Source organism: Notamacropus eugenii, chromosome 6, assembly GCF_028372415.1.
Source record: "Notamacropus eugenii isolate mMacEug1 chromosome 6, mMacEug1.pri_v2, whole genome shotgun sequence".
Taxonomy (NCBI): Eukaryota; Metazoa; Chordata; class Mammalia; order Diprotodontia; family Macropodidae; genus Notamacropus; species Notamacropus eugenii.
Genome location: NC_092877.1, coordinates 340,092,985 through 340,114,778, shown reverse-complemented (window position 1 = coordinate 340,114,778; position 21,794 = coordinate 340,092,985). Strand labels below are relative to the sequence as shown.

The following is a 21,794-nucleotide window of genomic DNA, read 5'->3' as shown; positions in this document are numbered from 1 at the left end:
ACAAAGTTCTCCTGGTTCTGCTCCTTTCACTCAGCATCAGTTCATATAAGTCTTTCCAGGATTCTCTGAAGTCTTGCTGTTCATTTCTCATAGCACAACAGTATTCCATTACATTCATATACCACATCTTGTACATTCATTCCCCAGTTGATGGGCATCCCCTTGATTTCCAGTTCTTGGCCACCACAAAGAGGGCTGCTGTAAATATTTTTGTACATATGGGACCCTTTCCCATTTCTGTGATCTCTTTGGGGTAGAGTCCCAAAAGAGATATTGCTGGGTTAAAGGGTATGCACATTTTTGTAGCCCTTTGGGCATAGTTCCAAACTGCTCTCCAGAATGACTAGATCAGCACACAGCTCCACCAACAATGCATTAGTATTCCAATTCTTCCACATCTTCTCCAACATTTATCATCTTCCTCTTTTGTCATATTAGCCAATCTGATAGGTGCGATGTGGTAAACCTCAGAGAAAAACAACTATTTTCTAAAAAAAAAAAAAAATTGAACGAGGAGTGGCATTGTTTGTATATTATTACAAATTTCTTTGATGTCTGGCTTAAGAGAAGAGTGCCAGAGTCTCCTCTCTGCTTCTGTATTCAGTCTGTTCCGATTACATGGCTTTGGGTGAATGCTAGGGAAAAAATGGAGGCTGTGTATCACACAGATATGCAGTTGAAAAAGGAAGTCGTATTTTAATAGGCGAATAACTTCTTAGCATTATTATGAAAAGAGTTTTGTTTTCATGGAGCCCCTGAAAGGGTCTTGGGAGCCCCCAGGGGCCTGTGGACCATACTTTGAGAACCATTGTTTTATGTACAGGTTTTCGTAGTGCCCCCAGCCCCCAAACTGAATTGCTTCCCTTTGAACTGTCTTAGGAAGATTCTGAAGATCACCTGGCAAAATAAGGTACCAGACACTGAGGTCCTTGCTCCAGTTGAACTACCAAGCATTCAAACTGTGCTTCAGGGACAGCAATTCCAATGAGCTGGCCATGTTGTTCAAATGCAAAATGTATGAATGCCAAAAAGACTATCTTACAGAGAGCTTGCATGGGGCAGGCGATCACATGGTGGCCAGAAGCAATACAAGGTCAAGGTCTCTCTCAAGAACAGTGGATTTGATTGTGCAACATGGGAGACACTGGCACAGGACGGCTCAGCATGGCGTGCCCACCATGTGCTCTATGAGCAAAGGAGAATTGAAACAGCACAAAGGAAATGTAGGATGCACAAATTTGGAGTAACCACCCCAAATGTTCACATGGACCTATCTGTGCCCAATCTGTGGTAGAGCATTCCGAGCTCGTATTGGTCTGATCAGCCACAGTCGCATACAATGAAACTTCACTTTATCATGGTGATGTCATTTTGGTCCTCTTTGAGAACAAAGGACAACAACCAGTGCCCCTCCCTTCCAAACCACCTTGTAATTAGCTACTTTTTATTTCTGTTGACAGGTGGCACAGGCCTGGAATCAGCAAGATTTGAATTCAATTCAGGTCTCAGACACTTACTAGCTGTATGACCCTGAGCAAGTCACTTAACCCTGATTGCCTGAGTTTCCTCACCTGTAAAATGAGCTGGAGAAAGAAATGGCAAGCCACTCTAGTATTTTTGCCAAGAGAATTCCAAATGAGGTCACAAAGAGTCATACAGAACTGAACATTCATTCTTGGAAATACTTAAGTTGTCATATTATATTTGTTATTATATCATACTCCTTTTCTTCCTCCTTAGACTATAAGCTCCTTCCAGGTAGAGATTGTTTTCTTTATTGTATTTGTGTCCCCAGTGCAGGGCAAAGCACGTGGCACCTGGTAGCTAAAGCTTGCTGGTTTATTAATTTATCAACTGACTATTGTATAGACTTCAGGAAAGTCCTTGATGAAGTCTCTCATGCTAGTTTTGCTCAAAAATGATTGGCCTAGACAATAGGAGGGGTCAGGAGGATTAGGAACTATTTGAATGAATGAATTCTGATGACAGAGCTGTCTCAGTGTCCTGATGAAATGGACGTGAATCCCAATTCTGCCACTTTCTACATGACTTTGAGAAAGTTGTAAACCTCCCTGAGTCTCAGTTCCTTCAATTGTAAAATGAGAAGGTTGGCTTCTGAGGTCCTTTCCAGAGCTACATCTATAATCACATGATTCTCTAAAGTAGGAATGTCTCCAATAGAGTATGCCAGGGATCTGTGCTTGGTTTCATGCTACTTGACATTTCTGCCAAGGACTTAGATAATTCCATAGATGTAATACTAAATTGGCAGAAAGCTCAAAGCTGGGAAGGATGTCTAATGTACTAGATGACAAAGGCGGGCTTCAAAAAGATCCTGACAGCCGAGCACACTGGGCCAAATACACTAAGATGAAATTTAGTAGGAATTGACATGATGTCTTATATTTGGCTTTTTTAAAAAAATCAGCTTTACAGGTACAAGATGGAATAGGCTTGGCTAGACAGGAGTTTGTCTGAAAAAGATCTGAGAATTTTAGTGGACTGCAGGCTCAATGAGTTAGGAGTTTGATGTAGAAACCAAAAAAGCTGATGTCCTGAGGCTACACTAAGGGAGGCAGAGAGCCTGAGAATAAGGAGGAGAGAGACTGTCCTGCTAACTTCTGCCATGATCAGACCACATCTGATTCTGCTCAGCGGCCATTGATTGGCTAGGTAGTATCAGAGAAAGGCAATCAGCCAGGTAAAGGGCACTGAGGTCACACTCTAAGGATAGACTCAAGCCCAGGTTATTCATCTTGGGTCTGTGAACTTTTTAGAAAATAACTTAAGTATAGTTTTTGGTTTTGTTACCCTATGAATTTTATTCTGTGCTTTAAAACAACATTATGTTGAGAAGGTTTCCCTAGACTGTCAAAAGGATCCATGACCCAGAAAAGGTTAAGAACTCCTGGCTTATAGAAACTGGGGGTGTTTAGCCTAGAAAAGAGATTTATTCAGAAGTCAGATAACTGTCTTTATGTGACTATGGGAAGCACTGTGGTGGAGAAACTCAGCCCATACAGGACAGGACCAGGAGTCATGGGTAGAAGCTGCAAAGTAGCAAATATTCCCCAACAACTAAAGTTAATCCAAACTGGAATGGGCCACCTTGGGAAACAGGAGATTCCCCTTAGTTGAGATCTTCAAACAAATGCTACATGATCGTTTCTCTGAGATGGGACAGTGCACAAGGGACACCATTTCAGGTTATGAGTTAGACTTAATAACCACCTAGCTTTCTTCCAACTCTGAAAAATTCTCCAATCCTCCACCCTGAACCCCATTAGATTATAAGGTCCTTGAGAGCAGGAACTGAGTTGTGGCTGTCTTTGTATCCACCATACCACACTCATAATCAAAAGCAGAATTCTTGCAACATGTTAACACTTGTCAAGTTTCTCTCTTGCTATGATGAAGGCATTAAAGATACCCAACACATTCTTCTCCCACTCACAAAACAAAATTCATTAAACTCTCAAAAACCAGTAGCCAATTCTGACCTGCTGTTGTTTTGACTTAACCTTTTAAGTACAGAAGGAGTAAAAACAAACAACAAAAAACTCTCTTCCACAGCATTTCCATAAATTCATTTCCCCTTATGGCCTTCTCTTTTTCCCTCAGTTGTAAGACTGTCCAAATTCCCTTCTTTCTGCATCCTTTTCTTCCTAACTGACTTCTGTCTAAATCTCTTTCATCTCTTATGTTCCCTACATTCAAAATTTCATTTAAAATTTACTTAAATATTTTTCATTTTTTATTCATTCTTTTGAATGTTCTTATACAAAATGACTAATATGAAAATGTTTTATATGATTACACATGCATAAACTATACCAAATTGTTTACCATCTCAGGGAGAGGGGAAGAGGAGGGAGGAGAAAGAGGGAGAGAAAATTTTGAACTCAACTTTTTTTAAGTTTTTAAAAAATTTATTTTATCATGTAATTGGAGGAAAATTATATATATGCGCATATACATATATACACACACACACACACACACACACACACACACAAACACATGTCCACGTACACCAACATATGTAAATTCACTTAAATAAAATCATACATTCCTGCGCAATGTGCTCATCTTAAGGGTAGGCTTCCCTCCGTGTTGAGTATATCCAGGCTCTTGATACTTGTTGAATTGGATTCTCTCCTTTTGGCATTTATGCTGTACCAGTTAAGACTTTTCCTACCATCACATCTCTGAGGGATAAATCCATCTCACCTACCTGAAAGGTGCCCTGCTAGTCTAGAACACCATGCATACTGACAATAGGTTCCACACCCACAATTTTCACATCAGTATTTCACTCAAGGCTGATTCCTTATTGATGTTAGCAGGATTTTATCTCTCTCTTCAAACTCTGAATGGCAGAACTGAAAATAAAACATGTATTCCTATTTCAAGGAAATAAAACCCATTTTCACTGAAAAAAACCTAGAATCTAAAGATCACCAAGATGACTAAAGCTATAAAACCTCAACCAACAAAGGGAGGTTTTGCCATAATCATTCCTGCCCCAGATGTATAGCGTGGGATCTTTGCCTAACAAAGTAAAAAGATAGAACCTGTTCCTGGAGACTCATCTGCTGAAGTCTGCATGATTTAATGCAAGCTGCCATTTCTACATACTCATGGGATTACAGCTTGCCTACAATATGGCTGCTGCCTCCAGAAGACAAGCATTTCCCACTGTCCTATACAATTTCCTTAAAGGAAATTTAAGATGTCAAAGATAAAGTAACAATGAAAGAGTGATCAGTTATAAAAAGGGTGAGGAGGTTCAGTCTTCTCCCAGGCCAGGAGAAAGGATGGCGACCAAATCTTAGGAAAGATTTGGGTGAAAATGAATCAGTGCAAAGCATTTATTAAATACTTGTAATGTACTAAGCACTGTGCCTTGTGTGTACAATACAAAAGATAGCCCCTGCCTTCAAGGAATTTAAATTCTAACAGAGAGACAACACACAAACATTTATTAAGTTCTTTGTATGTGCAATGTACAGTAGCAGACGGAGTATTTTGGTCCAGGAATTCACTGAGATAGTTATGTTAAAACTTGTCTTGGATATGGTATAACCAGGGCAGCTATGTGGTGCAGAGATGTAACACCAGCCCTGTGGTCAGTAGGACCTAAGTTTGAATGCAGTAAATCTTCTTAATGCAAGGTTTTTTTACTCAAAAGATAAACAACTGTCAAGTTCAAATCTGGCCTCAGACACTTACTAGCAGTGTTCCTCTGGGCAAGTCATTTAATTGCTTGCCTCAGTTTTCTGTAAAATGAGCTGGAGGAGAAAACAAACCACTCCAGTTATTTCTGCAAAGAAAACCTCAAATGGGGTCATGAAGAGTCAGACATGACTGAAATGACTGAACAGCAAAATATATGGAAAAACAACAAAAATATATGGAAAGTATTCTGCAAAGCTTAAAGTCAGGGGATGACACTGTACCAGTTCAGTAGCCTGATCTCTGACTCCCTCCTAGCCTTCAAAGTCCTAGCTTGACCCGCCTGCAGGGGTGAGAGTTCCTCCCTCTAGTTGGTCTTCCCTTCCCAGTTCAAATCCCCATTTAAACAGCAAGCACTCCCCACCCCTCATATTACCTCTCTAAACCCTGGCTTACATTTGATGAATGTTACTTAAATTAAGATGGACTATTAATAGCCCTTCCTTCCAAAATTTATCCCCACTAGCAATTCTCCTGAGTACATTTATTGATTTTTTGTCTGACCTACTAAAATATTTCAGCCTTTGAAAAGTTAAATATAGCATTCCTAGTACTAATGAAGTGAGAAAAATACAACTGGGTTGGTGTTACCTCTCTGCTGCTCTGTAATGTTAACTGTCATGAGACCTTACCACTGATACATGAAATTTATCTTCTTAATTTGTAGTAAATTCTCTATGTTGGTTTCCAGTTCTTTCTAGGCCAAGTTTATTATGGAAGAACAATCAAGAGGAAGAACCCACAGTATCAGAGAGCAAAGATTTCACTAGCCCACAAAGGTCAATGGGCAAGCTTTTCAGTTGGTCAATAGACATTTTTGAAGTACTCACTATAGGTGAGGCACAGTGATAAATGCTGGGAGTGAAAGAAAGGCAAAAAATAATCTTTGCACTGAAGGAGCTTCCACTCTAATGGAGGAAGACAATACACAAAAGTAAGTAGCAAAGAGGTGGGGGGGAAAGGGAAAGTACCCAGCCAGGGGTATGATGGAGAAAGCCATGGGAGGATAGTTGGGCAAGAAATGAAGAGATGGTCGGGCTGGGCTGGGCTCCCTCCCTAAAGGAAGGTGCAGGGAAAAGCTCTCTACTCTCCAGTAAGAGGGAAGGGACCCAGGGGCAGACGTACTTCCATGGTGTGAGTTCCAGGGTTGAAATATCTTCTAGGATGCTGTCCAGAAGAGTATCGTTAGGTGCAGGCTCGGTTGGTTAATCCTACCTAGATGGATTTTAAAAAAGAGAAGACCAATCTCCTCTATTCTAATTAAAAATTAGAGAAGCGGAAAATCTTAGTGATGAAAGGGATCAGTCTAAATCTTTGTTATGCACCTATACAATATCCCTGACAGGTCATCAGCTAGCCAGTTTGAACACTGTCGTTGACACAGAGCTCACTCCCTAATAAAGAGGAGGAATGTTTCTTTTATCTTATGAATGATGCAAAATTTGTCTTCCTGTAACTTCCAAACATTGGTCCTATTCCTGACATCTCCCCCAGCTCTTCTAAATGAAATCCTTTCAAATATATGAAAATGAGCTACCTTGCCCACCTCCATCCCCCAATATCTTTTTGAGTCTCGATTAAATGCTCCTGGTTCCTTCACCATCTTGGGCACCATCTTATAGGAATGTTATAGTTTTTCCACCTCCCTCTTAAAATATGATTAAACCAGGCAAAGTAGTCCAAATTGGGTCTAAAAAAGGCAGAGTAAAGTGGCAAGGTCATTTTCCTCAATCCAGATACTGTTTAAAGTCATAGTTCTCGTGAAGTCATCCCTCAGCTCTTTTTCCTCAGCTCATCCTCCCCCATTGAAGACAAAGAAGAGCCTTATTATCCTAAGGTAAAGAGGGAACCAGCCCATACCCCTCACAAACTAACAAGTTGGTCAGAAGTCAAACCACCACAGCTCTAAGATGGAACTATAATAATGACTTTTTTGCAGATGTAATCAGTCATCTTTTTATTATTTTCTGCTATTAAGTCAACAAGCATTCTTAAGCCCTTAATATGTGCCAAGTATAATGCCAAGAATTGGAGACATGAAAAGAAGGCAAAAATATGGTCCCTGCCTGCAAGGAACTTGAATTCTAACATGGGAGACAACGGTAAATAGAAGATAGTCTTAAGAGAGAAGAAACTAACAGCAGGAAAGTGGGATTTGAAAAAAAATTTTTAAAAAGACAAAAATTTAAAAAAAAATAAAGTAGGATTTGAACTGAGTCTTGAAGGAATTCAGAAAGCAGAGGAGAGGAAGGGAAAGAATTCCACACAATGGAGGAGAGGGAAGGGGGCAGCCAGCACAAAAGGCAGGTGGATTGTGTGTCCTGCATGAGGAACATGGAAAAAGGCAATGTAATATGTAAAAGCGCCAGGACGTGGACAGCAGTGTTGGCATTGATGACAATGATGGGCATGAGACATGATCAAGGCCAGCGGGAGGAGAGTAAAACAGGGAGTAAAAATAAAGGATACAATGTATCAGAGCAGTACACTGGTACCCCACCTCCCCACTAGTTAGAGGAAATACTCTGGAGATTCAGGTGGAACCTCTTGGAAGAATTCATGGGAAAAGATGACCAATAATCCCACATGGTTAAGAAATCTGTGAGGAAAGGGAGTGTTTGCCCTGATAAATTTGGAGACCCGCCTAGTATCCAAGGATAAAGTACTTGGAAACCAGATTACAGGATCCTTGGAGATGTTTGAAAATGGGACAGAATCCCATTTAACTGGAGTAGTCTAGGTAGAGTTCTGCCCTGATGCAGGGCAGACAAAATACTTGAAGAGGGTTGAGAAAATATACATTCTTAATTCCAAAAGACTCATGATGGAAAATGTTATCCACATCCACGGAAAGAGCTATGGAGTCTGAATACAGATTGAAGCACATTATTTTCTCTTTTTTTTCTTTCTCTTGGTTTTTCCTTTTCATTCTGATTTTTCTTTCACAACATGACTAATGTGGAAATATATATACATGGACCATAGCCTCTATCAGATTGTGTGGCCTCTTGGGAAGGGGGAGAGGATGAAGGGTGAAAAATTTGGAACTCAAAATCTTATACAAGTGAATGTTGAAAACTAAAAAGAAAAATGCTCCAAAACATGCACATTCTTCCCTTCTTTGCAGAGATAAGAGATTTATAGGCATGAACTATTGCAAGTATTGTCAAACAAGACCGACATTTTGGTTTTCCTGAACTTTTTATTTTACTCTCTTTTCTTATTCTTGTTATGAAGAAAGGGAAGTTTTCTTTGAAAGGTCATATAAAAATGAAAATATAAACAAAATTTTGAGAAAAGACAAGACACTTTAGGGTTATAACAGGGTCACTACTGACTGTCTACTCTGCCTGGAATTTTCTCCCTCCTTCTGTCTGTCTGTCTCCTAGCGTGCCTGGCTCCCTTCAAAATCCCACCTTATGCCAAAAGCCTTCCCCAAGCCCCCTTGATGTTAATGACTTCACTTTGTGACTATCTCTAATTTACACTTTGTGTATCTTGTTTGCACGTAGCTGTTTACATGTTGTTTTCTCCATTAAATTGTGGGTCCCTTGAAAACAAGACCTGTTTTGCCTTTCTTTGTATACCCATGTCTTAGCACAGTGCCTGGAACGTAGTAGGTACTTACTAAATGCTTACTGTTGACTCAGAGATTTGGGGGAGGAGGGAGGAAAGGCATGCATCCCAATCAAAGACCCACAAAAAAAATTATCAAAATATCTTGTAATCTTTAAACCTCCCATTCAAATATCATTTCGTTTACGACCCCTAAAGCAAATGTATCCAATATCAAAAGACTTTAATTTAGGGCTTATGTTATTTTGTTGCTCTGGTATGTCCTGTACATAAGGATTCTTTGTCATTAGCAGCTTATATGTCTCTTCCCTAAAAGCAGGTGTTTCATTGATCTCAATTCACACAGCCTAGCTCAGTGATTTATCCTTTTTAACCAAATTTACAGGGTTCGGCCAAAATGCCTCATATCACACTCCTTCCTGCTCTGGATAGACCCCAAGGTACAGTCACTGCAGCAGGAATGAAGAGGCTTCCTCTCTTCCATAGTGATGGCAGCACCACAGAACACTTGGGGCGGGAAGGTGGGGGAGAAATGGATGATATGGGAGAAGTATATATGACCATACATTCATACATCTCAGAGCAAATGAGCTACAACCCAAGACTCGACTCTTACTATATTAATCCTTCCAGTGGAGTACATTATCTTTTGCCAAACCCTATTTGTATCCAGGTGAAACTGGGTTAAAATGAAGATCAAGGATAGTCTTTTTGGAGAAAAGAAATGACAACAGCAGTGTCTACTGGGATATGTGAACCATCAGTCAATAAACATTAAGCACCCACTACTTGCCAGGTCCTATGCAAAATGCTAGGGGTACAAAGAAAGGGAAGTGTCATCACTTGGACTTGGTCAGAGTGAAAAGTTAAAAAGGATCATGGGTTGATTACATGTCAAAGTCACAATTTATCAATTATTTGTTATTCTTATTGTTTAACACCAGTTGATATAATCATTTTTTCCCTCTAAAAAGATAGGTTCTCTATGTAGAGACAGCTTTGTGGTTCATTCTAAAACTTCAGAATTTGGTGAATAATCTATAATCTCTCATCCATCTTCTTTGTGAGTACTTCAGCCCCTCCAAACTAAAAAAGACATCTAATAATCTTAGCCAGTATGTCCATGGCAGTTTCACATTTAAGAGAGTTATCACCTCCTGCTCTGAGGATTAAGGTGGAAATATAAAAAGAAAAACTCTTGGGGGCAGGGGGAGGAAGATAGAAATGAATCAAATATCTCTGATATCCAAGCAATAGAGGTACAAATGTCACTGATAGATAAGTGGTCAAAGAATATGTACAAATAGCATTAAGAACAAGAATACAAACGATCAACAACCAAATGAAAAAATGCCCCAAATCAATAATAATTAAAATGGAAGTGACTGTGAAGCATCATCTCCCAATCAGCAAAGGTGATAAAAAGGGACATAGTTTATGTTGAGGGGGCTGTGTGAAGGCAGGCATTCTAACACAGTTAATGGAGCTATAAATTTATCTAACTATAGTGGAAAACAATTTGGAACTATGTGTGAGGAAATGATTCAAATGCTTATGCCCTACGACCTAACAAGACCACTAGTGTGCTTCAAGAAAGTCAAGGACAGAGAAAGGTCCCCTATGTACAAAAATATTTATAGCAGTGCTTTTCATGGCAGCAAAGACTGGAAACAAAAATGAAACCCCATCAATTAGGGAACAGCTGAACACATTATGGAATATTTCTATAGAATAAGAAACAATGACTAGGGAGAACTTTTGAGAAGCAGGAAGACCTGTATAAATTGATATAAGCAGAATCCAGACAACATTTATTTACATTCTGGCCACAAAGAGGAAAACAACAGTAAAAAAAAATATATATATATCAGGAGTCAGATCAAAGCAATGGCCATTCTTGACTCCAGAGGGAGGATGATAAAATTCATCTCTCTCTTCTCAAAGAGCTGGAAGACCACAGATGGAGAATGAGCCATAAGTCATTAGAGAGTCCATTTGTTGAGCTGTTTTTTGTTTTAACTGTATTTCGTATTATCATGGATAGTTCAATCTGGGGTAGTTATTGTGAAATAAAACCAGTGTAAACAAAGCATCTTTACCTATAAGCTAGAGAGTGCTTGATTTTCAAGATTAAACTTGGACAGCTGGAGAAAACAACCTAACTTTCTTTGGGAATCTGGCATAGCAAGAGCATTTACCAAATGAATAAATTGAGGCATTGCAGCCAGTAACTTACCCATATTCGGATCAGTTGCCTGACGCTTCTTAATCTTAGCCTCCGAAATAGCAGAGTAGTAAGCACATGTCATTTTGATCAACCACGCTGCCCGAAGCAATGGCACTGAATATTTTGCTAAATACGCAAAAACATCCTCCTTTTTGCTAAGGATAGGAACCTTAAAAAGAGGGAGAAAAAGAAATCAATGTTTGCAATATTTGGAAGAATTTTAGATTTAGAGCTGAGAAGGACCTTGGCATTCACCTCTGCCAGTCCTTTAATTTTATATACAGGAGACTGAGGATTCCTGGAGGACTAGGTCACCTACTAGGTCACACAGAAGTAAGTTTCAAACTCAGGTTTGACTCCAAATCCATTTCTAGGAAAGAGGAAGCAAACGGAGGGTGGGAGGAAAAACTAGTCAAAAATGAAATTTACTTACTTGCAAGGGAACAGGTGAGTGAAATGAAAATTCAACAACAACTCGCAGATTTGTCATGAGGTTTTTACTAGGGGTAAAGTTCTTGCTTTGTCTGGAGGAGCACCCAGAAGAATTCAAAGCATACTGAAATGTGGTTAGGAACTACCTGGGTTCCAGACTCCACTCTGCACTAAACTGGCCATAGGATCCTGAGTAGGACACTAACCTAAGAAATTGAAATACAGATCCTTCTCCTCAACAATATAACCCAAACCCATTTTAAGAAAAAAATGTCTGTGCATTTTCTCATAACTCATATAGACACTAAAACCTGAGTCTTATCAGCAAGAGCAGAGGGGAAATATTTCAAAATACAAAATAAATCTGAAGTCAGAGCTCACTCACTTCCAGCCTCACTTTCCAAAGAAACATTTGTTGTCAAATGCTTTGTAAAACCTGTATTTTCTAAATCACACAGAATACAAAAAGCTACAAAGGTGCCTACAGCCTAGGCAAGAAAGTTTATAGGGAGGAGACAACCTCTAATGTGGAGGGGCAGGTCCTAATACAGAGGGGCAGACCACTAAAATGGAGGGGCCAAATGCTAATGTGGGGGGGGGGGCAGAAGATCAACAGGGAGAAACAGAATGTTCATATGGAAGGGTAAAGAAAAGCACCCACCTTGGTGCTTGGGTTTAAAACCACTAACTTAGCTGTGTGATTTTATGTCATTTAACCTTACTTAGCCTCAGTTCCTTCCTCTGTAACTATGGATAATAACTCTTACATGACATACTTCACAGAGCTGTTAAGATAAAGCATTATGTAAGCCTTAAACTTCTACTCTGGAGTTCTCAACATTTTATGTGTCATGGACACTGATTAGGAGTCTATGAAAATCTGGCGAAGTCTATGGACCCCTTTTCAGAATCATGTTTTTAAACGCATAACATAAAATGCGTATAATTACAAAGGAAACCAATTATAATGAAATAAAGATCTGATATTTTCCCCAAAACAAGTTCAGAGATATCCCCCCCAACATCTGTTCTCTTGTTAATCTACAGACCCCATGTTAGGAACCCAGTGTTCCACATAAAGAGAGCACATATTAGGATCAGGAGGAGGGGAAATTGTTGAACAGACCTTTGATTACACTAGAATAAAGAATTTCCGTAGAACAAACACCTACTAGTGACTAATAGGCACCTGCTCTGAAACTTGGTCTTAGAATTTTCCCTGTGGCACCAAGAGCTCTAGTAACTTGACCAGAAGGATAGGGGCAAGTTTATTATTTCTTTTTAGACCTAGTGAGGGAGCTGGAGCCCCAATACACAGAGAAGCAAAAGGGAGCTGGTAGAAAAGGTTTAGTGACCCTCTCAAAGTCTCTAATGCCAATAATCTCAAGAGTAATTTGTTTATCCCCAGAATTTGGTTAGCTCAGTTACCCAGAGGAAGGGGCCCAAGGCCAACCAAGTTCATTTAGCTGTGACAGCAGGTGACTAAGTCCCAGGGTCAGAATAGGTTTAAAAAAAAAGGGGGTGGATGGAACACAGAACTTGAAATAAGAATATTACCTGTGTGAAACAGGGACCAATCATTTAAGCTCTCAGTCCTTTTAATTTCTCTTTGTGTAAATGAAGATAGTAAAGAGCCCTGGAGTCAAAGGAGCTGGATTCAAATTTTACCTTTGCTACTACTTATGATCTGTGTGAATTTGGGCAAGTCACTTATACATAGTACACCTCAGTTTCCTAATCTATAAAATAAGGCCCCCGAAGTCCCTTCCAGCTTTAAAATCTAGGAACCTCTGATACCAGACCAGGAGTCAGGAAGCCCTGAGTTCAAAATCAGCCTCAGACATGTGACTCTGGACAAGTCACTTAACTTCTATCTGCCTCAGTTTCCTTCAACTGTAAAATGGGGATAATAGCACCAACCTCCTAGGATTGCTTTCAGAATAAAATGAGATAATATCTGTAAAGCACACAGCATAGTGCCTGGTGTGTAGTAGGTATACAAACATTTATTCCATTTCCCACCCTCACTCATCCCCGTACTATTCCTTAGGGCCACTGAAGTTCACAAAGGAATATAAGAAAGCCCTGTGGAAAGCAAGAGTATTATTACATTAATACACAGCCTTATTATTATATTTATTATTACATATTTGTGAGTTCCAAGCTCCAAACTAGCAAGGGTATTTCCTAGTCACAGCCATGGCCCTCAGGCACCTTGGTCTCAAGAGCCATAAATGGAAAAAAAACAAAGATGATCTCCTAAGGTCTCTCCCATTGCTGGTGGTTCTTTCCATTTGAAAAATAAAATTTCAAAATCCAGTGACTCCCCCGCACACCTTCTCTTCATCTGTGGCCATCCCCTCCAATTTGGCAGCCACAACTCCAAAGGGAATGAAAAATGAAATGAATGAAAAGAACGTGAGCCTAATGAGTAAGGCTTCAAGTTCTGGGTCCCTGTAATGTATCTGGCCAAGAATTAATAGCACGTTTTGCTTGTGAAGCATTTCATTGAAAGGGCATGCGGCTCTCAGTTCACTGACTACTACATCTTTCAAGACCTTTATAGGAAAACATGTGCTTATTCATCCCAGGGTCAGATCTGCCATTTCCTCTAATACAATATTTGGCATGTCAAATATCTGTCAAAGGCCAGGCCGCTTCTCAGTCAGGCACAGAGAAAAATGTTTTAGGACCAAGATCCAGAGCAGATAGGCAAACAAAAGCAGGAGAAGTTTGCCACCTCCGAAAATTATTACTGACGCTATCTTTCCTGGAAAGCCTAAATGATTTCTTTGCAACAGCAATCGACAGGAGGATTAAAAGCTGAAGATAAATTTAATACAACATATTAAATATTTAGATGAAATATCCAACAAAACTGAATGACTAGGAGAAATTATAATAGCTCTGGGCAAAATTCTAATATCGCCCTTACAAGCAATCTCCCAAGAGGAGTAGTTAGCTAAATTTGAGTGCTTAAAATTCAGAAGAAATATACATATATTTATACACACATTTATGAGAAGAAAGTTACATAATTAGGGAAGAAGAGAGAGATCAACAGCTCTCTTCAATTTATAGCCATGGTCAGTACTGAATCCAACCACAAGAATCATGCAAACCAGAAGAAAAAGATTTCCATGGACCAAAATTGTTGTTCTTCCTTACAGAGATAGAAACTATTTTTAATAGAGAAAATTGGCCAAAAGTTTAGGATATCTGTTTGATTCAGTCAATCATCTGGCATATGTAAATACCTTGTCTTCCAAGACAGTTAAATAAAATTACAATAATGCTATAACTGTCCTGAAGTGAAATAATATCAATGTTTTTCAGGGAGGTAACAAATGCAGCTACATAAAAGTAGAAAATTAAGACCGTCTAGTATGCAGCCATTGTTTTCCTCCCCTGGAAGAGCCCTCTCTTCTCCCTACTCATTCCCCTTTCCCCATTTTTCCCCAATGGCACCATCTCTCACCCCAGTGGGGCCAAAATGGGTCACCAGCACAGGTTGGACTGATCAGATGACCACCTGAAATGGATAAGTGAAGACTAGAGATATTTTCCAAACTCAGAGACATTCCCTATAGCAAACCCAAGCAGCAAGGAAGGCTCCCAATCAAAATCCAGCTGTTACTGTCTATCAATTAAAAAACCCTGTCCCCTTCCCACCATGCAGCTGTCAACCTCTCGGAAACAAAACACCTGGCAATTTACATGGTTCATTCTGACAGCAAAACAAGTTAGGAAATTCAATCTTTCACACATCCCCAACTACATTAGACCCCAGATCAGAGTTGGAAGTTGACTCGTGATCTCAGCAGGAAAGGCAAGGTTTTCTGCCGTAAGCTATCTGAAAGAGGAATTCTAGAAGAAATGCAAGATGCCAATACCAGAACTTAAAAAAAATTTTAAAAAAACTTATGAAGAACATGCAGAGAATGAATAATTTTGCAATCCCAAGAGGAAAGGATGCTCAGGCCAACTGAAAATGCTCTTAAAAAAAAAAAAGCCCAAGAAACAACTACTTTGAACTACATTCAATGGTTCTACAAAGAAAACATCTACAAATTTGCAAAGAAGGAATGCCAGGGCTTACCTGAACAACACCTGATTTGGCCAGGGTAAGCAGCTCCTAATAAAGAGAGAAGAACATTGACTAACAAACTGCTCCAGGATTTGCCTCCTTCCTAGAAGATGACTTTCCTAGATCAATACACCTCTAATGCAAAATACATCATCCCTCTGCCAGCAGGAGCATTTAAGGAGCATCAAAAATACGTCTGAAATGCTTCCAGAACAGGAAAACCTGCTAAGAAGAAAGCCGGGTTGGCCATGCAGGAGGTGGAGGTGCTAACCAACAAACAGCATAGGAATTCCTAGTGGAAAGAAAGCAAACAATAAAACGTACTTGGATGACATTAGCCTAGCCTGCAGTGAGGTCACTGAGTAAACTCTTATTCACCACTGAAAAAGATACAGCCAAACAGTCCAACAAGCTTTAGTGACATGACCCAATAAGGAAGGGAACGGGAGTAGGTTTGGTTTGCACTGGAGCCCAACAGGTACTTGATAAATGTTATTAACTGACTTGTTTTGGGTAGGTTGGTTTGTACGTTTAAATACTTCAGTTGGGTCTGGTCACAGAAACCTATCATGGTAACAAAAATAAGAGCAACATAAAGCAACAAGTCCTATTTGGAAGGATTTTTGTTTAAAAAGAAAAAAACCCTGCAAGCAAGCTCTTCTCTACTTTGAGCCAGTGCCAGACCTGCCATTGAAAAGTTAAGCGAGTAAGACAGAAATACCTTGGACAAAAAAAAGGCTGCAGAGGAGACTGCAAGGAAATCCACATGCCCACTGGAAAACCATACAAGAGGTCAGAAATAAAGGAAGCCATTTCTAAGTCTACCAAGAAAAAAAGCTTTCTCGCTCTTTCGCTAGCTTCGAGTGAACATTTCCTTTCAGTTGGTCTACATGATTGTTGACCCTGTGTGTCTTTGTCCCACGACAAGGAAATATTCATTCTGAGGCACACTGATCAAAAGGAAAGGACTCAAGAAGGCTGTTAACTTGTTTCATTTCGCTCCTTAATAGATGAAGAATACACAGAATCTCAATCTTGATCTCATCTGATGGGGAAACAAGACTTAGCCAGGAACCTTAAGATGTTTTCTTTTAAAGAGGAGTGCCCAACAAAGCAAGGAAAGTTAGTTGTACACACTTAGGTCTGCTTTCAAGGACTTCTCGAATTGAGAAATCCGAGTCATGGAAATGGTAGATTCTTGGTACTTGTTTTGGACATCAAAGTCCTTCCTTCTCTACCTTCAGTAGCCCATATAAACTGTGTTTCTATGAAAGCTTCTCATTTTAGACAGAAGCCCTATATGGGACACACAGTTCAAAACTAGGAAAGGGGAAAAACATTGTGTGTGTGTATATATATATATATATATATATATATATATATATACACACACAAAGTCCACCTCCTATGTGAGGAAAGGAGGGAACTTCATTAGTACCAGCTCCTCACTTTGGTGAAAATCAAATATTAAAGCAACATGAAAAAAAGTAGCTAATACCTTTTTTGCTAAGTTAGTGAGTGGTTTATTTCCCGCTAAATCTGAGAACCAATTGTGAATTGCACTCTGGGATCGGGCGGTCACCAGCCAATAATTATCTTTAGCATTAACTTGTGGTTTCTTCTTTCCTGTGTCCTGGAAAGTATTTAGCTTCAGTTTCTCTGCTAATATGCTGCTAAAATAAGCTCCAATCTGGTGGAAGGAAAAAAAAGAGAAAAGAAGGAAGAAGTAAGTTAAAGAATATGAAAAACCCTGCTATATTAAAAATTTGTGGTTACAATTTAATTGAAAGAAGTCACCAATTCAGTCAATCACATAATAGGATTAAGATTCAGTTCCTCAAAGCAGAGTTGAGATTTCCACTAAAAGTTACAGATCACCTTTGTTCTTTAGAAACCTAAATTACAAATAATTTGTCCAGGGCGGGGGGAGGGAGGGGGAGAAGGAGAAGGGGTTTTAAAGACATTAGGCAAGGTAAAATGAAGTCCTGAACATCCTAAAGTAAATGGGCTTTTGCCATGCTCTAAAGCTAACCTTTCTCTTTTACTACAATAGACATTCTTATTCATGCTAATTTCACTCAGCCCTCTAGGAGAATATTTATCCTAACATGAATTTTGGGTTTTAACAGTAATGGAAAAATCTAGCAATCACACAGTAATCACTCTTTCAAGAAGAAAACTGTATATTTATATTAGGATTCTGAAACCTGGTCAAAGGTCATTTAAATTTTCTTTTCATAGCAAACAACTTATAAATGCCCCAAATCTTTGACTGACCTGCCAATTTTACCGACACTGGTTTCTCATAATACCTTACAAAAATGCATTGGGAAGCTCTTTGGACCTGTTTCTTCATTTCTATATTATTGATGAAAAAGAAAAATCTGGAAATGTTCAGGATAAAAAAGGCCAAAACGGAATAATAACTGGTAATGGATGAAGCTGTATAAACTCTGGGCAGCTAGAAGAGTCATCTTTCTGAGCTTAAATCTGGCCTCAGACACTTGCGGCCTTTGGTAAGTCACTTAGACCCTGCTTACCTCAGTTTCTTCATCTGTAAAATGAGCTGGAGAAAGAAACGGCAAACCACTCTAGTATCTCTTCCAAGAAAACCCCAAATGGGGTCACAAAGAGTTGAATATGACTGAATAATAACAACAAGTATAAACTTGCTTCAGTTTTCCCAAGTGGCCTGTTTAAGCATCTCTCCCCAGCAGTTACTTTTTTTTTTAAAGGTAAGCCAGACCCTCCCAGTGTCCCTAGACCCAGCAGAAGGGGACAACCTAAAGCACTTACAGTCCTAGCTGTGCAGCCAGACTAAGCACAATTTTTAAAAGATGAATTATCATCTGAGTTAATGTTCATGAATCAATAAATATGTAGTCTGTAGACTGGTGTACAGGTGTAAGCAATTAGCCAAATCTGTCTACCTGAATATGAAAGAAGAGTAATTTTTCAAAAGATGTGAAGTAGGTGTTGCTTGATCCTTTTTTGATTAGTGCATGATTAAAATTTGGGCTGTTTGCTTTTATAATTACACTTTCTTCCATGGACTTAATAATACCAATGGAACTCAGTAAAATTGCATATGCATCCTGGGTCCTATGAACACCTTCTGAACAGATGCATGCTGTAGGAAGCAACGTTTTCCTGGGAAGTAAAAGATTTAAAGAGAGCATGAGGAGAGACCAAAGTATCATTTTTGACATTTAATTTGAAGTGTTTATTTCCCCCAATTTAGCAGGTATTTTTTAAGGGACTCAAGAACTGTCTTGGTAACAAGGAAATGGCAGGGGTGAGGGGAGGGGAATGTGTGTTAAACAGCCATTCCCAATCTATGGGAACCCAGAGACCCCTTTAGAGGCCTTCAAAGAGGTTATTCAAAGGGTCTATAAATCCTTGTACAAGCCAACTATTACCATTCAGATCCATGCTTAACTCCAACAAAATATTCAGTTTGATTTGAGTATAAAAAATAAGCAACTCTACCTTCTGCAGGCTGAATAAATATTATATCCTACACAGATAGTGAATCGCCATTTTTCAAATGTAATACATATGCTGCTGGGATTTTAAAATATAATTTCATTGACAAGCATCACTGAATCCACAGCAGCCTGGCTGGTGGGTTGCTTTTTTGCTATCATCTGTTTTCTCAATCAGATACGACGTCTTTCTGTCATAAGAGGGGATGTGACATTTTTGTGAAGTCAAAAGCCATCTCCATACTCAAAATTCCAAAACCAACGGGACCAAGGTTTCTTGGAAATTCACGTGTTTGGCACACAGTAAGTGCCTAATAAATGCTTGGTGACTGACTGATGTGCCATAATTAGTGGTAGGAAGGTCATACTAGAAAGAACATTGAACTTGAGGTCAGAATACCCAGGCCCAAGTTCAAGTTCTGGGAGCCCTCTGAATCTCTGGAGGGGCAAGACAAGCCTACCAGTCTCACTGTGCTGCCATGATGATCAGAAAAGGCTGAGACGATAAATGCACTTTATAAAATGTAAAGCATTATTTTGACATTAAATATTCATTCAGTTCAGTTGTATTCAATTCTCCATGACCCCATTCAGCATTTTCCTGGTTAAGAAAAAACCACTGGAATGGTTTGCCTTTTCCTTCTCCAGTTCATTTTACAGATGAGGAAACTGAGGCAACAGGATTAAGTGACTTGCCCAGGTTCACATAACTTAGTAAGGATCTGAGGGCGGATTTGAACTCAGAAAATGAGTTTTCCTGACTCCAGGCCCAGCCTTCTATCCACTGCACAAATGCCAGTAAGAAGGGTTAACCCCTAATAATGTAACAAAGTTGACTTTTTGTACTCTAGCAAATAAAAAAGTTTAAAAAGGACCAAAATCTTTTAGTGCTAGGAATCTCAATAATAATGGCTGTTATGGTTTCCCTTCTTCTTGACATTGGCATTTTAATAATTAAAAATATATCATGTTCAAGTGAAACTGAACAAATAGCTCATACCAGGTAAACAGGCCTGGTCAGTCCTCTGAGACATGTTCTCAATCTCTAGGAAACAAGTACAAACTTTTGTTGTTATTCTAAACCTGGATTTCCTCAATGTAGGGAACTCCCAGCTTGGACATTCCCTCCATTTAGGAGACTTTTCTAACTTTGACATTAGAGAGCTACCCAGCACAAGAAGTAGAATTCAGTGACATGGCCACTCTGAATCAAAAGACTTTTACATTAATAGAAGTATACCATGAGTTGCAGAACATGAGCACTCATGGAAACATTTCCACTTAATCTGTATCAAGGACCATTTCTTTACAGGGACTAACATAAAATTATTATTTGTTCATCTTTTTCTTGCAATTATATTTCCCAAAACGGTCATGTTGGGCTTGAGAGACATGACTTTGTATGAACACACTTTCACCTAACAAACAGAGAGTCAAACCATGAAACCACACACGGCCCCTCTTATCATTCAGGGAGATACATTTTTAGGACATAAAAACACATTTGCTTGGGCAAAAACTTAACAGCGTATGTATCTAAACATGGGATTCTGCACACTCCACAGTTAAGAAATGCAGCTTGAGATTAAGACTGGGCCTTACCTTGGATGGGTTAATGACGATATTCTTGGCAGAGCCATGCTCATCGCCAGAGAAAGCCGGCTGATTATTGAAGCCTTGTTTCACATTCACTGCAGTGAGTTCATCCTGTTTCAAAGAAGGTATTTATTAATCAGGACGTTTTAAAAAACTGAATTTACACCTTCACCGAAGAACCTATGCTTTATAATGCTTAGTCAACATTTTGGTTTGCCAGAGAAGGGAATAGAGGGAAAGATAAAGGAAGAGAAGAGGAGCTATTCTAAATCAAGAGAAAAGAGAAGTCTGGCATCATAGATCCAGACCACAGAATCTAGTCCAGTGCCCTCAATTGACAAATGAGGAAATCAAGGCCCACAGAGACTAAGTACCTCGGTCAAAGTCACAAAGGCAATAAGAGACAAGGGTAAAATTTGAACCCAGGTTCCCTGACTCCAAAACCGTTATCCATTGCATCACACAGAAAATCACACAATGGTCAAGCTAGAAGGGATTTCAGATATTATCAAGTCCAATTCTCCACCTCAATGGAGAATAAATTCACATAAGGTCACAAAGACAGTTACCGGCAAAACCACCACCTCTGTTGAATTTCTAGCTTGAACCAAACGTCACCTCATACGTGAACCTTTCCTGATGTGAGTAAATGCATTCCCTATCATTCTTGAAGTAGACTCTGAACATGCAGTTTTTATTTAATTGGCTAGTGAAGTACACCCAGTACAGAATGAGTTCCTTGAGGAAGTTCAATGAATTCCTATGATTCCTTAATCCTTCTGGCATTGAAAGCCCTTTCACCCTGCCTCTGACCTTCCTTTGCAGCATGAAATGTTTCCTTTTCACATATGCTACAGTACAGTCAAACTAGTCTTCTTCCTATTCTTCAAACCCCACCTACTAACTCCCCTCCCTGTGTCTTTGCACAAGCTGTGCCTGATGCCTAGCTGGCTTTCCCCTCCTCTCCTCTAGGATTCTCTCATCTTCTTTAAAGTTCAGCTCAAGTGGTATCTCCTCCTACTTGAGACCTTTCCTGGTGCCCCCAGAGGCCAATTCTACCTCCCAGAAAGTGAGTTTATAGAAATCATAGATGCTTACAAAGTTCATGGCATCTTCCTTGATAGAGAATAAGCTCTTTGTAACCCAAAGTGTTGTG

At 39.4% G+C, this 21,794-nt stretch overlaps 1 protein-coding gene across 16 annotated transcripts in view; it reads right to left on the bottom strand.

Moving 5' to 3' along the window:
- The window catches only part of MED12L (mediator complex subunit 12L), a 603,739-nt gene that overhangs the window by 343,946 nt on the left and 237,999 nt on the right, over window positions 1-21,794 (bottom strand). For 14 of the 16 annotated variants that reach the window (XM_072618312.1, XM_072618310.1, XM_072618325.1 and 11 more), the window contains 4 exons: window positions 20,645-20,749; window positions 17,056-17,247; window positions 15,570-15,605; window positions 11,048-11,207 (listed from right to left, as the gene is read on the bottom strand). In XM_072618312.1, the coding sequence (XP_072474413.1) occupies window positions 11,048-11,207; window positions 15,570-15,605; window positions 17,056-17,247; window positions 20,645-20,749 (493 nt within the window). The remainder of the gene's footprint in view (window positions 1-11,047; window positions 11,208-15,569; window positions 15,606-17,055; window positions 17,248-20,644; window positions 20,750-21,794) is intronic. The other 2 variants (XM_072618318.1, XM_072618321.1) reach the window with 1 other exon arrangement.